This window comes from Dendroctonus ponderosae, unplaced genomic scaffold (genome assembly GCF_020466585.1).
Source record: "Dendroctonus ponderosae isolate FM_Combo_2020 unplaced genomic scaffold, Dpon_F_20191213v2 Dpon_F_20191213_3, whole genome shotgun sequence".
NCBI lineage: Eukaryota > Metazoa > Arthropoda > Insecta > Coleoptera > Curculionidae > Dendroctonus > Dendroctonus ponderosae.
Window position 1 is genome coordinate 4,851,939 of NW_026018508.1, and position 15,521 is coordinate 4,867,459.

Consider the following 15,521-nt stretch of genomic DNA (forward strand, 5'->3'; position numbering starts at 1 on the left):
CTAATAATCTCGTAAGTTGACCTAGAACCGGCTACGTTGCATTATGGGTGCGCCACATATCCACCAAATACCAAACTAACCGCAAACTGCTGGAAATTTCTGCCAAGAAAAAATTCTGTGGAGCGACATCTACAATAGCGAGGTTCGAAATAGCATGTAAGTCCCGCCCTATTTTGTTTCTATTCTAAGGGGGGATATTTTGTGCTGTGGATGGTGGAATTGGTGGATGTCAGTGTAAAGTTAAACTGCTACTCTAACTTGGACTCAATCGGTACAATGAACTTAACATCGCTGGGAAATAAAAGAGAATCAGAAAAATTCGCTCTATAAACAAAAGAAAGGTCGTTGGCAACGCTGGTCTCATGTGCATTTTTATTAGTAAGTGTCGCGACGGTAAATTAGTGTTTTAGTGTTTAGTTGGGATAATATATGGATTAGATTGATGCAGGTAACACCCTTAGCTCTAAATAATGATAGAATCATTGACCTTCTGGGGCTCTGTAGAATAGGAATTTAAAATCTAGTGATAGATTAAAAAGTATAAATATCAACGAATTTTGAATTTTCGTTAATATGTAAATTTGAAAGTCTTGGCAATATGTTGCTTTTGCAAGTATCAGAAACTAAACAGGATCTATGATTCGTGCTCATACTTGAGAAAGGCAACCAATTTTCGACTTTGAAACATTTCAAATGTAGGTCAGATGTTCAAAACTATTTGACAACCTTGCTATGCTATTCCACACTATTCCCTACGCACTAAACACGTTTTAACGGGTAGCTCTACAGTAAATATGAAAACAAAAGTGCATAATTGTGCGCATATGCATGCAGCATTATTTCGCTTTTGAGATGTACCTAGAGTGTCATTGGCATACCTAACTGGGAAGGGAGCCCGGTTGAAACGCTTTTAAATGTAACGGCAGGAGAGGATTGAATGGTTTTGCACCTTTACAGCATTTAATTTCTTTTTTAAGAATTTCTAAGTATTTTTTTGTTGTTGCGCTTATTACTTGGTCAAGAAATAGAAGTTGATTTTTTTAAATGTTTGATGTACAAGACGAGATGTTTTCGGGAAAAAATCTAGAAATTTCAATAAAGGAGCCGAAAATTTTTGAATAGTTTATCCGAAAATGTTTTTCGTTTTGATATTAAACTATCTGAGAGGTGACCACTGAACGGTTCATATATTTATGGCATCTACAAATTGTAAGAAATGATCAGTAAAAGCTGCTAAATATGGCAACGTTGGTTCTAGACAGGTCGTCCCAAAAGTAATGGCATTGCGGTCTCTTGGGGTGAAAATATGACGATTTCATACAACTCAGGTAGGATCAAGTGCGCTAATTGTAAATCGGGGTAAATGTAAACATGCACAGATTTTAGTTTAAATTTACAGCAAAATATATCACGTTTGCTAATATTAACGGCTTTACTATCTCTCCTTATAAAGGCCTCAGCAGTTCCATCTTAGGCGTCCCTAACCTTGATTCCCGCGAACTATTTGTGATCGACAAAACGTAAATTTGCAATTGCTGTTTTCTCGCCTATGTAAAATTAAGACCTGTTTTTTTGACTTATAAAATGCTAAAATATATCGCTTGCATAACTAATTATGTATAAATAAACCGCATTAAATTTGAAGATTAATAAAAATATTAATTTTTCAAATGTCTCGAAAATATGCACCAAAAACTCGTGGACCGGCCTACACCAAAGAAGATGTGAAAAGCAGAAACATAATTTATCGAGCGGCTGCTAAATACTACAATGTTCCAATTGCAGTCATTTCGCAAAGAATTAATGGGAGACTGACTTGAATTGAGGCAAATCATGGAGAAAAGAACACTTTCAACCAGGAAACTGAAACCAAAATAGTTGAATGCTTGCTAGCTGGAGCTAACGCTAACTTATGGAGAAGTTCTGAAAATTTTTTTACAAATCTAACCGAAGAAAAAGCCGGTACCACTGAAAAGAAAATTAAGGGATGGAAGGACGCCAGAAGAGGAAACTACTAGAAATAGAGAAAAGAAAAGGAGTTCAGACGATGAGCAAAATGACCATTTGTTATCACATATTTAAGTGATGGAGACTCTTCTTTTGAGGAAAATTTTCATTTTGAGGAAGATTCGACTCCGATAACTAAGACACCTGTTTCAGAACTAAACTATGGAAGTTTTGCACTTGTACAATAAGGAAGGACAAAGAAACACAACTTCCTATAAATATTTTTATCCCATAGAGAATATTGTTGATCAGGAAGTGGAAGTAGTAGGACTAAAATCTATAGATATAACTCAAACAAAAACTTTGGGGTTCAGGCAAGTGATCTAAGTTTTTTGTAGAAAACCAGAAACCGGGGGTATTGCATTTCCCACAATTAAGATGAAGTGAGACAGAATTTATTATAACTTTTAAAAAGTAATTCAGTGTTGAAAAATTAATGTTTATGTTATTATTTAAGATAAGGGTTTTATTTCAATTTTTTCGTAAGGGTTTAATTCACGAGTTTTTAAGCAGTTTTTAAATTATGTTTGAATAAAAAAGTTAAATCAAAACAAAAAATGTTGTTTTTAATTCTTTTGGGGTAAATGTAATCATGAACCTAAATTAATAATATGTTACAGGCATTAAACAAAACATCAAATGTTTACATTTATCTCGTTACTTTTATTTTACAATATACGGTTGAAGTATTAGATGTTTCCGATTACTCCGAAGTTGTTGAGTTAATGTAAACATTAACATCTTTTTTAAATAATTATTTTCCAAAATTGAATTTTCGTTTCGTTCATTTTAACTGATTACAATGTAAAGTAGCTTATTCAATTATTACACAAAAAAATTGTAGGTGGAAAAAGGATATTGATCTATTTTTAAGTGATGATAAATTTGCAAGAAAAATCTACGTATTTGTCAAAATCCCCACTCGACCTTGATTCGAAAAGATCACGGTTCTTCACTTTTACAAACATACATTTTTATTCTTCTTTTTTGCGGTTGTACTTTTAACGGAGAGTAAGCATAAGAATTCCAATTCGGTAATCAGATTTTGAAAAACTGATATATGGGCGCAAAAATGGCTACAACCTTTTAGTCACCCTGTAAGCCGACTTACGTATTCGTAGTCGATGTCCCAACCCTCCGTTCCCGAGATATTTGCCATTAAACAGCAAAATAACCTTGTATGGCTTATACCTGATGAACATGAGCCAACACAATTCTCTTAATCTAATAAAACGAACACCCTTTTTAATTTCACGTTTTTTGATTGGTGGTTTCTTTGCTTAAACTCTTGAAGCATTCTGTTGAATTTGGTGGCAATTATCAAATGTATGTTAACAAATAGGTGATCTAAACCGTTCAACAAAATAAATATTACAGAGCCAAATTTACCCTAAGAAACTGGAAAAATTCTTATTGCTGTGACCGATTTAATTTCTGTTTGAAGCGTTTCTCTTCCAATTCAGTTTCTGTCAGTGGGTGTTTTTGCAAAAATTGGGTGCTTTATATAAAATTCCTACAGGGTGGAAAATAAAATAATGCGAACTTGCTGAAAGTTTCATATGCTCTCAATTTTACAAAAAATTATGTTCTTGGATTTCAACACCAAAGGCTTTAATAAATACCTTATACCTCGTAATCGTTTTTGAATTTTCGCCAATCTCTTGTATATACAGGGTGTTCAAAAAAATCAATCAATTTTTTTTGTTTTGCGCTGCGATAATATTTTTTCTCTTGGACCCATTTTCGATCTCATGTTGAAGCTAAAACTTGATAATCAACTGAAGATGAAAATTAAAAATTCAGGGTTGCATTAAGTGACTCAAATCCGAACTGCACCAAAAGATTCTGGCAGGCTCTCCATTAAAGTGAACTTCACTTTCAAAAAATCCGTTTAATGATATCGGATTTTTGGCTTAAGTCGACTATGAAGGTTTCGTTTCAACATGAGCTCGACATTTGGAAAAGCAGTCCAATAGGAAAAATGTTTTTACTGCAAGAACAAAAAGTTGATATTTTTGTTCTCACTCTGTAGGCATACCTACGCAAAAAAGCATATAAAATCGTTTCGAGCTACGAGGTCTATGTTTATGTCATTTATCTTAAAATTCGAAAAAAAATACTTATTTAAAATTGAGAGCATGCCGAATGTTCAGAAGTTTTGCATTGTTTTATTTTCCACCCTGTACAAACTTATCTGTAGCCCTAAATTTTGACTGACTGGAAATGAATTGGACGAGAAAACGATTCAAACAGAAATCCAACCGCTTACAGCAGTCAAGAGTAATCCACTAAGTATCTACCAAAGTTATCATATTTTATTAAGCAGTTTATTTTTTTCTTGATTTTTAAAAATGTATTATTGGTATTCTTTAAGTGTTTGATTTATTGGTTTTCGGGTTTCTTTTCTTCATATCAGTCAATTTTGGACACCTTATTGAGGACCACCCTGTATAATAAAAATGTATCTAACATTAAATTATTTCAAACAATAAAATCTGAAATATAAAACTTCAACAGCGATGTGCCAGTCTCTGTTATATGTAGTTAGATTCTATGGAAACATTATTTTTACATCGAATAGTTTTTTCACAATTATTTACAAAAAATACAAGCTTCTGTATGTATGACTTGACAATTAACGTTTTGCAAAATTTTGCTTAAACCTTCGAGAAAACGCTCAACCGCGTTGAAGAAATTCAGCGCTCACAGTAGTGAGTTTGACTACAGATCGAAAGACTAACAGATTGTTTGAATTTACTCAGTTTTCTCTTGGAAATGAGTGCCATATTTAATTTTATTGTTTTAAAATTGAACAGTATGATAAAAAACACACCGCGCAAGAAATTTACGATTAGTAAATACGCGGTAATAAAAAATGAAAATCCAAGCAGAAAAGCATAAATACATGTTGTGTTTATTACGCATTTTTATTACAGGATTAGTTGGGTGCGCCGATTCGAGTAGAAATTTGCGTCAAACGATGAAGGTGAAACTTCCTTAAAGTCTCATCACCCATTCATATCAATCGCTGTTCGGATTGTCTATTTATTTAAAATGCAAGAATTTATAACTCTATTCACCCTATCTGTTTAATTTTTAACTTTCCATAAATACACAGTTTACAGTTATTATTTTCTGGAAAGTTTACATATTATTAAAGAACTAGGAAATATGTTTCTGCGCATTAGAAGATACGGAAGATTGCATTGTGAAAACTTAATCGGTCTTAAGATTCTAAATCGGCCAGTGGAGAACTTAGAACTTTGTTGGACGAAAACTCGTGTGTTTCATCCTGTTTGTTCACAAAGTATGTGCTGTGTAAACTATTGACTTTCATCACTCAATGCTGTTCAATTACGAAAAATGTTTTTACCTATCTGCGTTTTTCTTTATTTTCGGTGATTTTCTGCACTAAAGAACATCAATAGTTGATTGATTACGAGTAAAGTATGAGTTTAATTTTATTTTGCACGTTTGTCTGTCTATCAAAACCGACCAGCAAAACAGCAGTGCATGACCCCCTTTAGATTCCTATCTGAGACAACTGATCGAACGAGGACATGATGAGGTTCATTGTTGATAGGCATAATAATACTGTATGGAGTATAGATAAGACAAAGGCAAATAGTCAATTTCAAGCAATAATGCACAAAGACGAGCCACTGTCGATTTTCCACAGGAGGCTTTCCAAGTTCCACAAGTTGCCAACTACGCCCATATTGTCTTATTTTTGCTTTCGTAACGTAGATTGGGAAGTATGCATGCAAATACAGCGAATTTATGGATATTTTTACACTCATAGTATAATACTTTCCGCAGAGAGAATCAGTTGCTCTTTTATTGGAACGCCTATGCTCCAGTAGATACTAATAATTGAAACCTTAAATATTCGCAAAAAAGTGTTCGCAATAAACAGCTTCACAGCCTCGATGTTCGAAACCTATCCTATAAATACTACGTTGCAAATCGTTTGCTACAATCGAAGTAAGCAAGTGAGTGTGCTAGTTAAGCTAACATTGAGGAGCATTTCGCTGCTAGTAACCTTGCGGAAATTATCTAAAAATACTTTAATAAAGCAGATAACTTTTTAATCCTGTCCATTAACCAGTGTTGCAACTTTTATTTCACCTACTATTATTAATTTCGTAACATATTGGCTGTATGATCGATACAATCGATCACTTCTGGACTTAATCATTAATATTTGCATTGATACCTATATTGCGAAAGCATGTTCTTGATTCTCAAGCAAAACTCTCGTGGTGATTTCTATTCATCCCTTGGATCTACTTTCATATGTTTTATTGAATACTCATGAATGATGGCAATGAAGATTTTTTTTGCAAATGGTTAGGTTTTGAGCAGCTTGGAGAATTACTGTATACACACACTAAGCCAAATTTGACTAAATGGTGGGAGTGTATTTATTGCTTTCACATGTTTCATTAAAACCAAACTTGATTGTAAATGCATAGTTAAATTTTTAATTATTGTTCCTCTTATTTGCCTACCGCAGGAATTATTTTTAATGTTCTTAATTGTTGGTTTTTAATGAACTATGCGTATCAAATTTGGTTAGAGTTGCTTTGACGCCCCCCGATTTTTAACACCCTGTATATCCAAAACGAAAAGATACTGGACCTATGTTTATCTGACCCACATATTTTAAAATGAGTTTATTACCACACATGTCCTGCTCATAAAAACTGGGACACCCTGCATGCAGGGTGGAGACTTTAACTGGAATACATTCGCTGGAGTAAATACTTTTTCTAAAAATTCCAACGACACGTTTTAATACATTTGAGTTTTAATTTTATTGTTTCATTTATTTTAAACTTATTAATTGTAGTAAATTTGTATCATTCACTTGCTGGCAGCATCCAGGCAGGTCTGTGGTAGGTTCTGTGTGTCACTACATGTTAAACGATTCCGGTGCTATTTTAGTGATTTTCTTGGTATCCTTTCCTTAAATAAATATTGGCGAAGTTTAGAATGTAAACCCTCTCTTTGAGATGCCCCGCAACCATAAATCCATAGGTGCGAGATCTGGCGATCTTGCCAGCCGCTCAATGGGACATTGCCTTTCAATCTACCTACGGATTTTGACCAGCTCAGATTTTGGCAGATAAAAATAGCATCGGAACCCATCTTGCACAATCTGTAGCTTTTTTTCGGTTAACTTAGGGTTCAAGAGCTTTGGAAATAACTGGCATCAGTTTGTGGGGTAGAAAATGCAAGTATCTTGCTCCATTAAAAGTGCCATCCAAGACAAATCGTCTTTCAATTCTATCTTTTATTATTCCGGCTCATACATGTGTTTTCTGTGCACGTATATATGACGTTTTCTTATCCAATCTCTTAAGTCCAACAACAACGGTTTTCTCAATTTACCTCTAAAAAAATTATCCGCTATAGGAAAATGCTTTTCATCAATAAATTACAAACTAGATTGTCTTCAAGTTTCCCGTAAGCCGCTTGCATTTTTGTCAGTTGGTCGTTTTTCCTCATTTAAGTATTTTTAAAACGGTTTTGTTATTAAGATCTCTATCACCAGCCGGTTGAGGGACAGGAGTGACTGAGTCTTCTAGAGCAAGCAAAGAATTTAACACGTGTAAAGTATATTTTTCATCTAGCCTTCTAAATGCAGCTAAAAACAATAAGACTTTGTGTCTGTGGGAAGTTGAAGAAATATTATTTATTTGCCCACCAGCGAATTAATTCCAGTTGAAATCTTCATCCATTATTGGGACGATTACTCAATTCTTGTTGAAAATAATCAGCTTTTCTCAATTCAGTTTAGCTGAATAAAACTACATATTAGACAACTTGTTGTTAATGGCTGAAATGTAAGTTAAGTTTTGATAATTTGTTGAATAAGCGTTGTTCAAACTTTATGAGCCTGTAAAAGTTTCTAAAACCACCATGCATTGAAGCCTATAATTCCCATCTTATACTGAACATAAAATAAATTGCAAATGTTTTGGGCAGGTAGGTAGAAATTCTTTTGCAGACAGTAAAGGCAGACAACCCCTAGTCCCTTTTGTGGAAGGGCTGAGAAAGTAATCCATATCACTTGACTCAGGTCAATGGTCTGGTCTAGTCAATGGGTGAACAGGTGTTTTCATTTCAGGAATTCAAAAAATCGATCGCCAAAGATTTCGATGTTACCAATTTATTTTTTGTTTGATGAAGAACTTAAAAATCATAACACCCTGCTGCTGCAGTATTTAAAAAAAAGCTCTAAAATACACTAAAATGCGGGCCGATTCACGAAGAAATAGACATATTTTGAAAACTTTGTAGGAAATTTTTCATTTGTTTCAGAGGTTCTTTGATCAATTGCAACAGCACAACAACAACAAAATTAATATGAAACCAGCACAACAAAGCAAATAATTATAAACAAATCGCATWCATTGCTTCGCATTCATACACTTTGATATGRTATATTATTGTATTATACAAATTTCCAATAATCCATTGTCARAATTTCTTCWAAAAAGTTATATTTTATAGTAAAATTATGTTTTTTCTACCCTCAAATAAAYACTCTCTTATAGTGAACATAGCGAAAGTAGTGGTGCTCTAAGTGAGCGAAGGTTTTAAAATTTCTTGCTTTCTATAGTAGATGATTTTSATRAAAATTSGATTACAAGTTTATTCATTTGTAAGTGTGCAAATATGCGTATCCATATCACATATACTCTAYACMYAATAGTTTTTTTGAGCGGCATTGATTTAGATTCAATCGGTAGTTAYTACAACCACGTAAAMAAGAGCCGTTTAAATTSAATTTTYCAAACTAGTGCCAGRKATTAGTAGATCTACTARTYTGSTGCTARSTAGTGCAATCACTGCAGTCAAATCACCCGACTGAGAWGAACATTATCTGGARTTTGTGAATKGCAAATAAATGTTYTGAACATTGTGTGCAGAACATTTTCAAAATAATTCTGCTTCCAGTTTTAACACAACTTCCTTTTTAAGTACTACTCATCTGTAAAATTATCATTTTTTATTTCTTTCATCGCGATTAGAAAATAATCCAGTTTAATTTGATATGTTTCCACCCCAACCTYCTTTAGCYGCCATCTCSATTATGAAGGTTGRCTTATCASAACGATTCTAACTTTTGAGTTTGCTGAGCTGAATAAGTCGTCTACGTCCTATACATATTTTTCCTTAAATTTTTCTTTCTTCGTTTCTTGTCGTTATTTMATTTTYCTTATTGATGTGTTTYATTACTTCTGCGTTAGTTATTCTTTACATCCATGATATTTTCCACAGTCTCCGGTATAACCATAGTTGAAATGYCTCTGGTCTTTTYTGGTCAKMTTTTTTTGGKGYYCMAGTTTTCATCYTTTAGTATTMTTTTACTCTTTCAATAGGTTGRCYTTTTACGACWTATCTTACGATTTGGTTATTAATATTAGTTCTCCGTTGATTTTGTTATTGGCGTGTATTTTGTTTTGCTTCTGTCTTATATTGATGATAGTCTAACTTTTTCCTTATTAGTATTTCCAAGACTTGGGCGTGCCGAACTATATCGAAGGTCTTATTATAGTTTATAATACACATGTGAAAGTCTTGAATTATATCCAGATGTTTGTGATCGCCCATTGATTGCAAACAGTGTCTCTCTTGTTTCTAGGACTATACGGAATCCGAAATGCAGGGTGGTCCTCAACTAATGTCCAAAAATTAACTGGCATTTTGTTTAGGCAAAAATATTGCGTTTTAAGCAAATTTATCTCATCCGAAAGTTAATAGATTCCGAGATACAGAGTGTCAAAGTGTAAATAAAAATTTCGTTTTTTCTGAATAGATTTTAACTAGTTTTACTAGTACCACAAAAATTTGTATTTGGGGGTTTTTTAGATCTGAAAATCCAAATGCCCTATTGAATTGCTTGTAGTTTCTAGAGGGCGCTAGCTGCAATAGCCTGAAGCCGTTTAAAACATCAGAACTTTTTTGGGTTTTAATATATCACTTTTTTGTTGGCATTATCTGGTTCTCCAATATTTCTAAAAATGTGTACTTGATTCAAGTCCATATCTGTCACCATTTTCGAGATATTTCACATTGAAACATCTAGTCATTTTTTGCACTAGCTTAAATTAGATCCCTAATATTGTCGTAAATTGACTTATATTACTTTAAAGTAGTTCTAAACGTGCCTAATTTAATACTGTCTAATGTTTGTTAAGTTTTGTTCAATAGAAAATTTGCGCAAAAAAATCTTTTATTTAGACAGATTTCCAATTAGTTCTAAAATTTCTATCTGTTTCAATGTGAAATATTTCGTAAACGGTGAGAGATATCAACTTCGGACAAGTACACATGTTATGTTTAAAACTTATCGTAAAATGTGATTTTACCAACCGTATGAAAATATTTGAAACGCCAAAAATTTGATTCTTTGTTCTTTAATGAATTTAGTGCATATACAACTTCCCTTTTAATTATATCCGGGTTTAAATTTCCATCTATATTTTCCAAATTAATTTGTGTCATCACACAACTCATCTTCGAAGAGTTGTGTGATGTGTTTCTTCAATGTTTCCATTTCTTGTTGTATTTCTGCTACTATTTTTCCGTTGCTTTTGTACCCTAGGTATATTGAGCGGCTTGGGATGGCAGGTTTCGATGAATTCTTTAACTTTTTTCCGAATATTAAAACTGTCGTATTTTTTTATAGTTTCCCGATGTTGCCACTTTTGCTTGAATGAGTACTCGTTGTGATTCGTTAGTTTTCTTCTTTTATCTATAAAGTTAAGAATTTCGTTGGTTATCCATTCTTTCTTTACTGCAACTTTATCTTTCTTTAGTACAGTTGTGGGTTCCATTAAATCCGTGTTAGGGTTGTCTATCTTCTCGCTTAATTTATGTAGTATTCATGTTGTTCTTTGATGCCACGTGTATTTAAAGTTCTCGTTTAGTTATATTTGTAGTTCACTTCGTATACCTATCTTGGTTCTGTATTTATCGGTGTCTTTTTTTCTCCAGTGTTTTTTTTTTAGATTTTTGCGTATCTGGGCTGTTAAAGAATTGTGCCATACCAATATATGAAACTAAATCAGACCCACTTATAATGTCTACTTTCCAATGAATCACCCTGTATCCATTCAAGATTTAAATGTAATGATGCCTATCGTTCCAAATATCGTTCTGATTTTTACCGCGAGAAGGTCATATCCTTAACCAAATAGATAATTGATATTTAGAAATGAAGATTTGGACTAATTCTTGTCTACTTCACAAGTCCGGCTTGGTTCCACTAAGTTGCACATGATTCAAATTAAAAAAATATTGCAAAAATTAATTTATTAATTTCATTGAAATTTATATTAATTACGTTATTTTAGTTCGTGCCTATACGGATTAAGAAAGCATAAATATCACATCAAGCTATTATTGGTCTGTAATTATTAAAATTAACTGAATGTTACTTAAAAATTGTGCACTTTGGTTAAGCACGCATCGTTCGACAATAAACGCAAATAGCAAAAAAATACTATTCTGAGGAGAAAGTAGATTAGTTTTGTTTATAGAAAAATGCATCGAGGAAATTAACGAAGTGAGACAAGGGGAACATTGCTAATAAAAGTGCGTTTTAATTAATCAATTAATTAAATTTTATTTTGTTAATAATAAAAAAAATTGTAGCAAATTGTGCAGCAAAAAGTGCATCTTCAAACATAACAATTTGATGAAAACGTCGTAATAATCCGCAATAATTACTTTTTCCCTAAATATTGAAAATGTGTCTTCTGTTGAGGAAAGAACACAGGGATTTCAACGTTTTATGTGCTGATTTCGAGAATGTTTCATTGCCTTATTTCAGGTAGCTGAAGCATGAAACCATTAGAAAGTAAGAAGCAAACAGAGAAGAAGCAGTGGTTTCAAAAAATACAACACTGCAATAGATTTGAAGCGAAATAAAATCAAGTTTGAAATTCAGCCAAAAATTTGCATGCAAATAAATTAGTCCACACGTAGAAACTTGTGGTTGGAATAGCAAAAGCGGACAAATTTTAATGAAAGCAACTACGCTGATCACCATGGATGAATGTGGAACGAATGAATGAAAGTAGACTTTCGACCTCGGGGTGTCGCATCTCAAAGAAAAGAGGGGAAAGGCCAGAATAAAAGGTAGTGAAGGTATTAGAAATGCTATGAACGCATGAGTAGTAGAAAAAAATGAAATCAACAATCAGAGTGGATTAGCTGCGGACAAGCATATAAAGAGTGTTTTATAGTCGTGCGCAAATACTTTACACTTAAGTTTGTTAAATATTTACCTACACTATTTGAGAATTTTTCACGTTGCTTCCAACATTTAATCAGGAAATAAGCAGATTTTCTAAAACGAAACTCTTCAGCACTTAGACATAGTTATTCTTAAGTTGATACTTTATATTTAGGTGTTGATAGAAGTTATTGAGGCGAACATTTTCAAATTGCATTCTTCAAATGACTTAAAAGCAAAAAAAAATAGGTTCATCAATCATTTAAAAGTGGTCCAACAACATGTAAAACAAAATTTTTAAATGCTGACTGCCATGCGAATCTTTTTTGCACGTTTTTATCTCTTTCTGGTTGTTATTATCAGATTTATTATTATATGCACTACAGCCGGACGACTGCTCAAGTAGAATTCTCGTTTCTAAAAGGTTTTCACGACAACACAAATTCAGATTATGCAAATGAACTTGTTTAGATTTTTCTATCGGGTTAACAGTGGTTCACAGCATATGTAAGTTTCGAAAAACAGCAGATACTTACCTAAGAATATATTTTTTGTAATGACTGTAATGCACCAGAAGCAAATGTACGCTTAAATTTGGTACGGCTTGATATTTAAAACAGAAAATTCCCAAAAAAACTTTTGATGGTAATTACAATAAAACACTGTAAGTTGTTCAACATGACAGCCTGTAAACAGAAACGCGGAGAATTTGATATAATAAAGTTATGGTACGGCGTAATGTGTACCTACTCGTAAAATCAGTTATTATTCGTGTTTTTTTACATTAATAACTGATAAATATGATTTCAATTAAACTTTACGCTTCATAAATCATGGCTTAAGGAAGTAAACGCAAACGAAAATTGCAAGAAAGAGAAACAGCACGATACACCTGAAAACCGAGAAAAATATGGAAACTCTCGTAAAGAAACCAGGAAGTTTTTGAAAAGACAAAACGAAGAATATAAACGTCTAAAATACGAGATGATCGAAAGAAACAGGTCTAAAGCAGCTTCTAGGGAATTCTATAGTTCAATGAAAATCAAAAAAAGACGAGGATATCAGCCCAGGCCGGTCCCGATGTTGAAAAGCGCTAATGGAGACATGATAATTAACGAACACGAGCAGATGGAAACATGGAAAAACTATGAAAAACAATTATAATTTATAGAACCAGATGAAAAAACACACTTAAAATACTTACCACACTGCAGATCTTCCTGTAGAGGTACAATCCATGGCAGAAATTCGAAAAGCAGTAAAAAAAATAGAAAACTCAAAGGCTTTTGGATCGGATAACATTCCATCAACTATTAAAATACGGAGGTGAATCGTTATAAATACATACAATTACAACAACTAATAATTTTCATATGGAAAGAGGGGACAATACCAACAAAGTGACAAGAAAGCATCATAATACCAATCTTGAAAAAAGGCGACAAGTCAAAGTGCTCAAACTACAGGGGATTCTCACTCATCAATACGGCCTACAAAGTCCTGGCCAATATTATTCTGGATAGACTGACTCCATTCTTAGAGGGCGTCCTGGGCGAATAACAGGCAGGTTTCAGAAAATTTAGATCCACTATTGACCAACTTTGCACACTCAGGCAATTAATAGAGAAAGGATGATAGTTCAACCGTACTGCCCATAATCCATAGAGTTTCGGCAAACATACAAAAGCATGGAAATATTCCAAGTGTAGGATACAATGGCCGAATTTGCAATCCCAAGAAACTCATTCAGAGGACGAAAGCATGTGTGGAAGACGGAATGCTCAGAGTGCGAATAAATAACTCAGCTGGTTTTAAGATACGTAGCGGATTAAAACAAGGAGATGCCTTGTCGACTATACTCTTTAATATCGTCCTAGAAAACGCTAAGAGGTCAACAGAAATTAAAACAGAACTCCTGGTTGGATTGTTAGCATATGCGAATGATATTGACTTCATTGAGGACTCCACACCAACAGCAAAAGGTATCTTTAATCACATAGACAAAGCTACAAGAGAAGTAGGACTCAATATCAACGAGGAAAAGACAAAAATGTTGTGCCTAAACAGACAGGGGTGTACAGAAATAATAGTACAGAATATAACAATAGGCACTTATAATTTTGAACGAGTAGAGCGTTTCAGATATCTAGTTTTTCTTTTTTAAGTCGCCCAAAAGCATCTGAAGCACCTCAAGGCCGAGAGTCTACACAAGGTCGCTTATGGATGCGAGGCATGGACAATGACTAAGGCTGATGAAGAAAAACTTAAGCGTGTTAAAAGAAAAATTCTTAGAAACATTTTTGGTACTGACCACGACCCTAAGAACATCAGGACAAAGGCGGAGATTAGTCAATTGTCAAAGAAATTCATCATCAGTCAAGAAAAAATCGAAGCAGATCTCACTAAAATGAATACCCATCTGGACACGAATCTTCTGGAAGATCGGGATGCCTGGGGAGCATAGTCAGCTAAGACCCACCCTGGGTTGTAGGGCTACCTTGTATTGTGAATAAGCGTCATTCACCCGAATTAAAATTACGTAAGAGTTTTAAAAATACGCAGGTTTGGTGTGTTGGTAATCCCCATGAAATTCGGAGAAGCAATTTTCAACTCCGATTTTCCATAAATGCGTGGGCAGAAGTTGTGAACAGATTCATTGTTGGACCGCACCGAATGAGCGCCAAAATTTGTTTATGTTTTTTGCAAAATGATTTGCCAGTTCCTTTACGAAACGCGCCACTAAACATTAGACGGGACATGTGGCATTTACAGGATCTATTTTAGAATAAATGTGCTGGAGTTTTTGAGCACAAATTTTACGAATAGGTGGATTTTATAAAATAAACCAGATGCTTGACCGTTAAGGGTTACCAGATCTCAAATCTTGCAATTTGTTTCTGTGGCGCATGCAACGACCAAATCAACCCAAGAGAAGCTTTAATTATTCGCATAGAACAACCAGCAGCAACAAACAGAGAAAAAGCTAATGATATGCGATTATCTGAATATATTCTTTCTGTTAGGCAGAATCGTGGACTTACTTTTCGACAATCTGGAGTAATTTTCTCAGTTCTTCAAAAGTTATTTGAAAATGTTGCTTGTTTCACTGACTTCTATTTACAGTTAAAAAAATCAACTTAGGAATCACCCTGTATATGCCAATTTAAAACAATGTCAAAAAGATAGAGAGTGTAGCTTTTAGCACGTGTAGATGAGAGATATTTGATTATTGTTGCCGCTAATAAAATGTAAATAAATCGGT

The 15,521-nt window shown here is 33.7% G+C and overlaps 2 protein-coding genes across 6 annotated transcripts in view; both read left to right on the forward strand.

Moving 5' to 3' along the window:
* The window catches only part of LOC109540328, a 59,292-nt gene that overhangs the window by 13,170 nt on the left and 30,601 nt on the right, over positions 1–15,521 (forward strand). For 3 of the 5 annotated variants that reach the window (XM_019908674.2, XM_048664661.1, XM_019908676.2), the window contains exon 1: positions 205–448. The exons of 1 other annotated variant lie outside the window; for it this stretch is intronic. The gene's annotated coding sequence lies outside the window, so the exon portion shown is untranslated. Of the gene's footprint in view, positions 1–204; positions 449–15,521 lie in introns of those variants that run through there. One more of the 5 variants, XM_019908675.2, reaches the window with a different exon arrangement.
* LOC125503799 lies at positions 14,037–14,723 on the forward strand. The gene is made up of 2 exons (XM_048664706.1): positions 14,037–14,334; positions 14,425–14,723. The coding sequence occupies exons 1-2, from the start codon at positions 14,037–14,039 to the stop codon at positions 14,721–14,723; spliced, it is 597 nt and encodes a 198-aa protein (XP_048520663.1).

Bases quoted from the DNA above. Each gene is read 5' to 3' on its own strand.
- LOC125503799 (XM_048664706.1), top strand. From the start codon at position 14,037: ATGCTCAGAGTGCGAATAAATAACTCAGCTGGTTTTAAGATACGTAGC. The intron at 14,335-14,424 runs GTACAGAAATAA...TTCTTTTTTAAG, and splicing joins GTGCCTAAACAGACAGGGGT to TCGCCCAAAAGCATCTGAAG.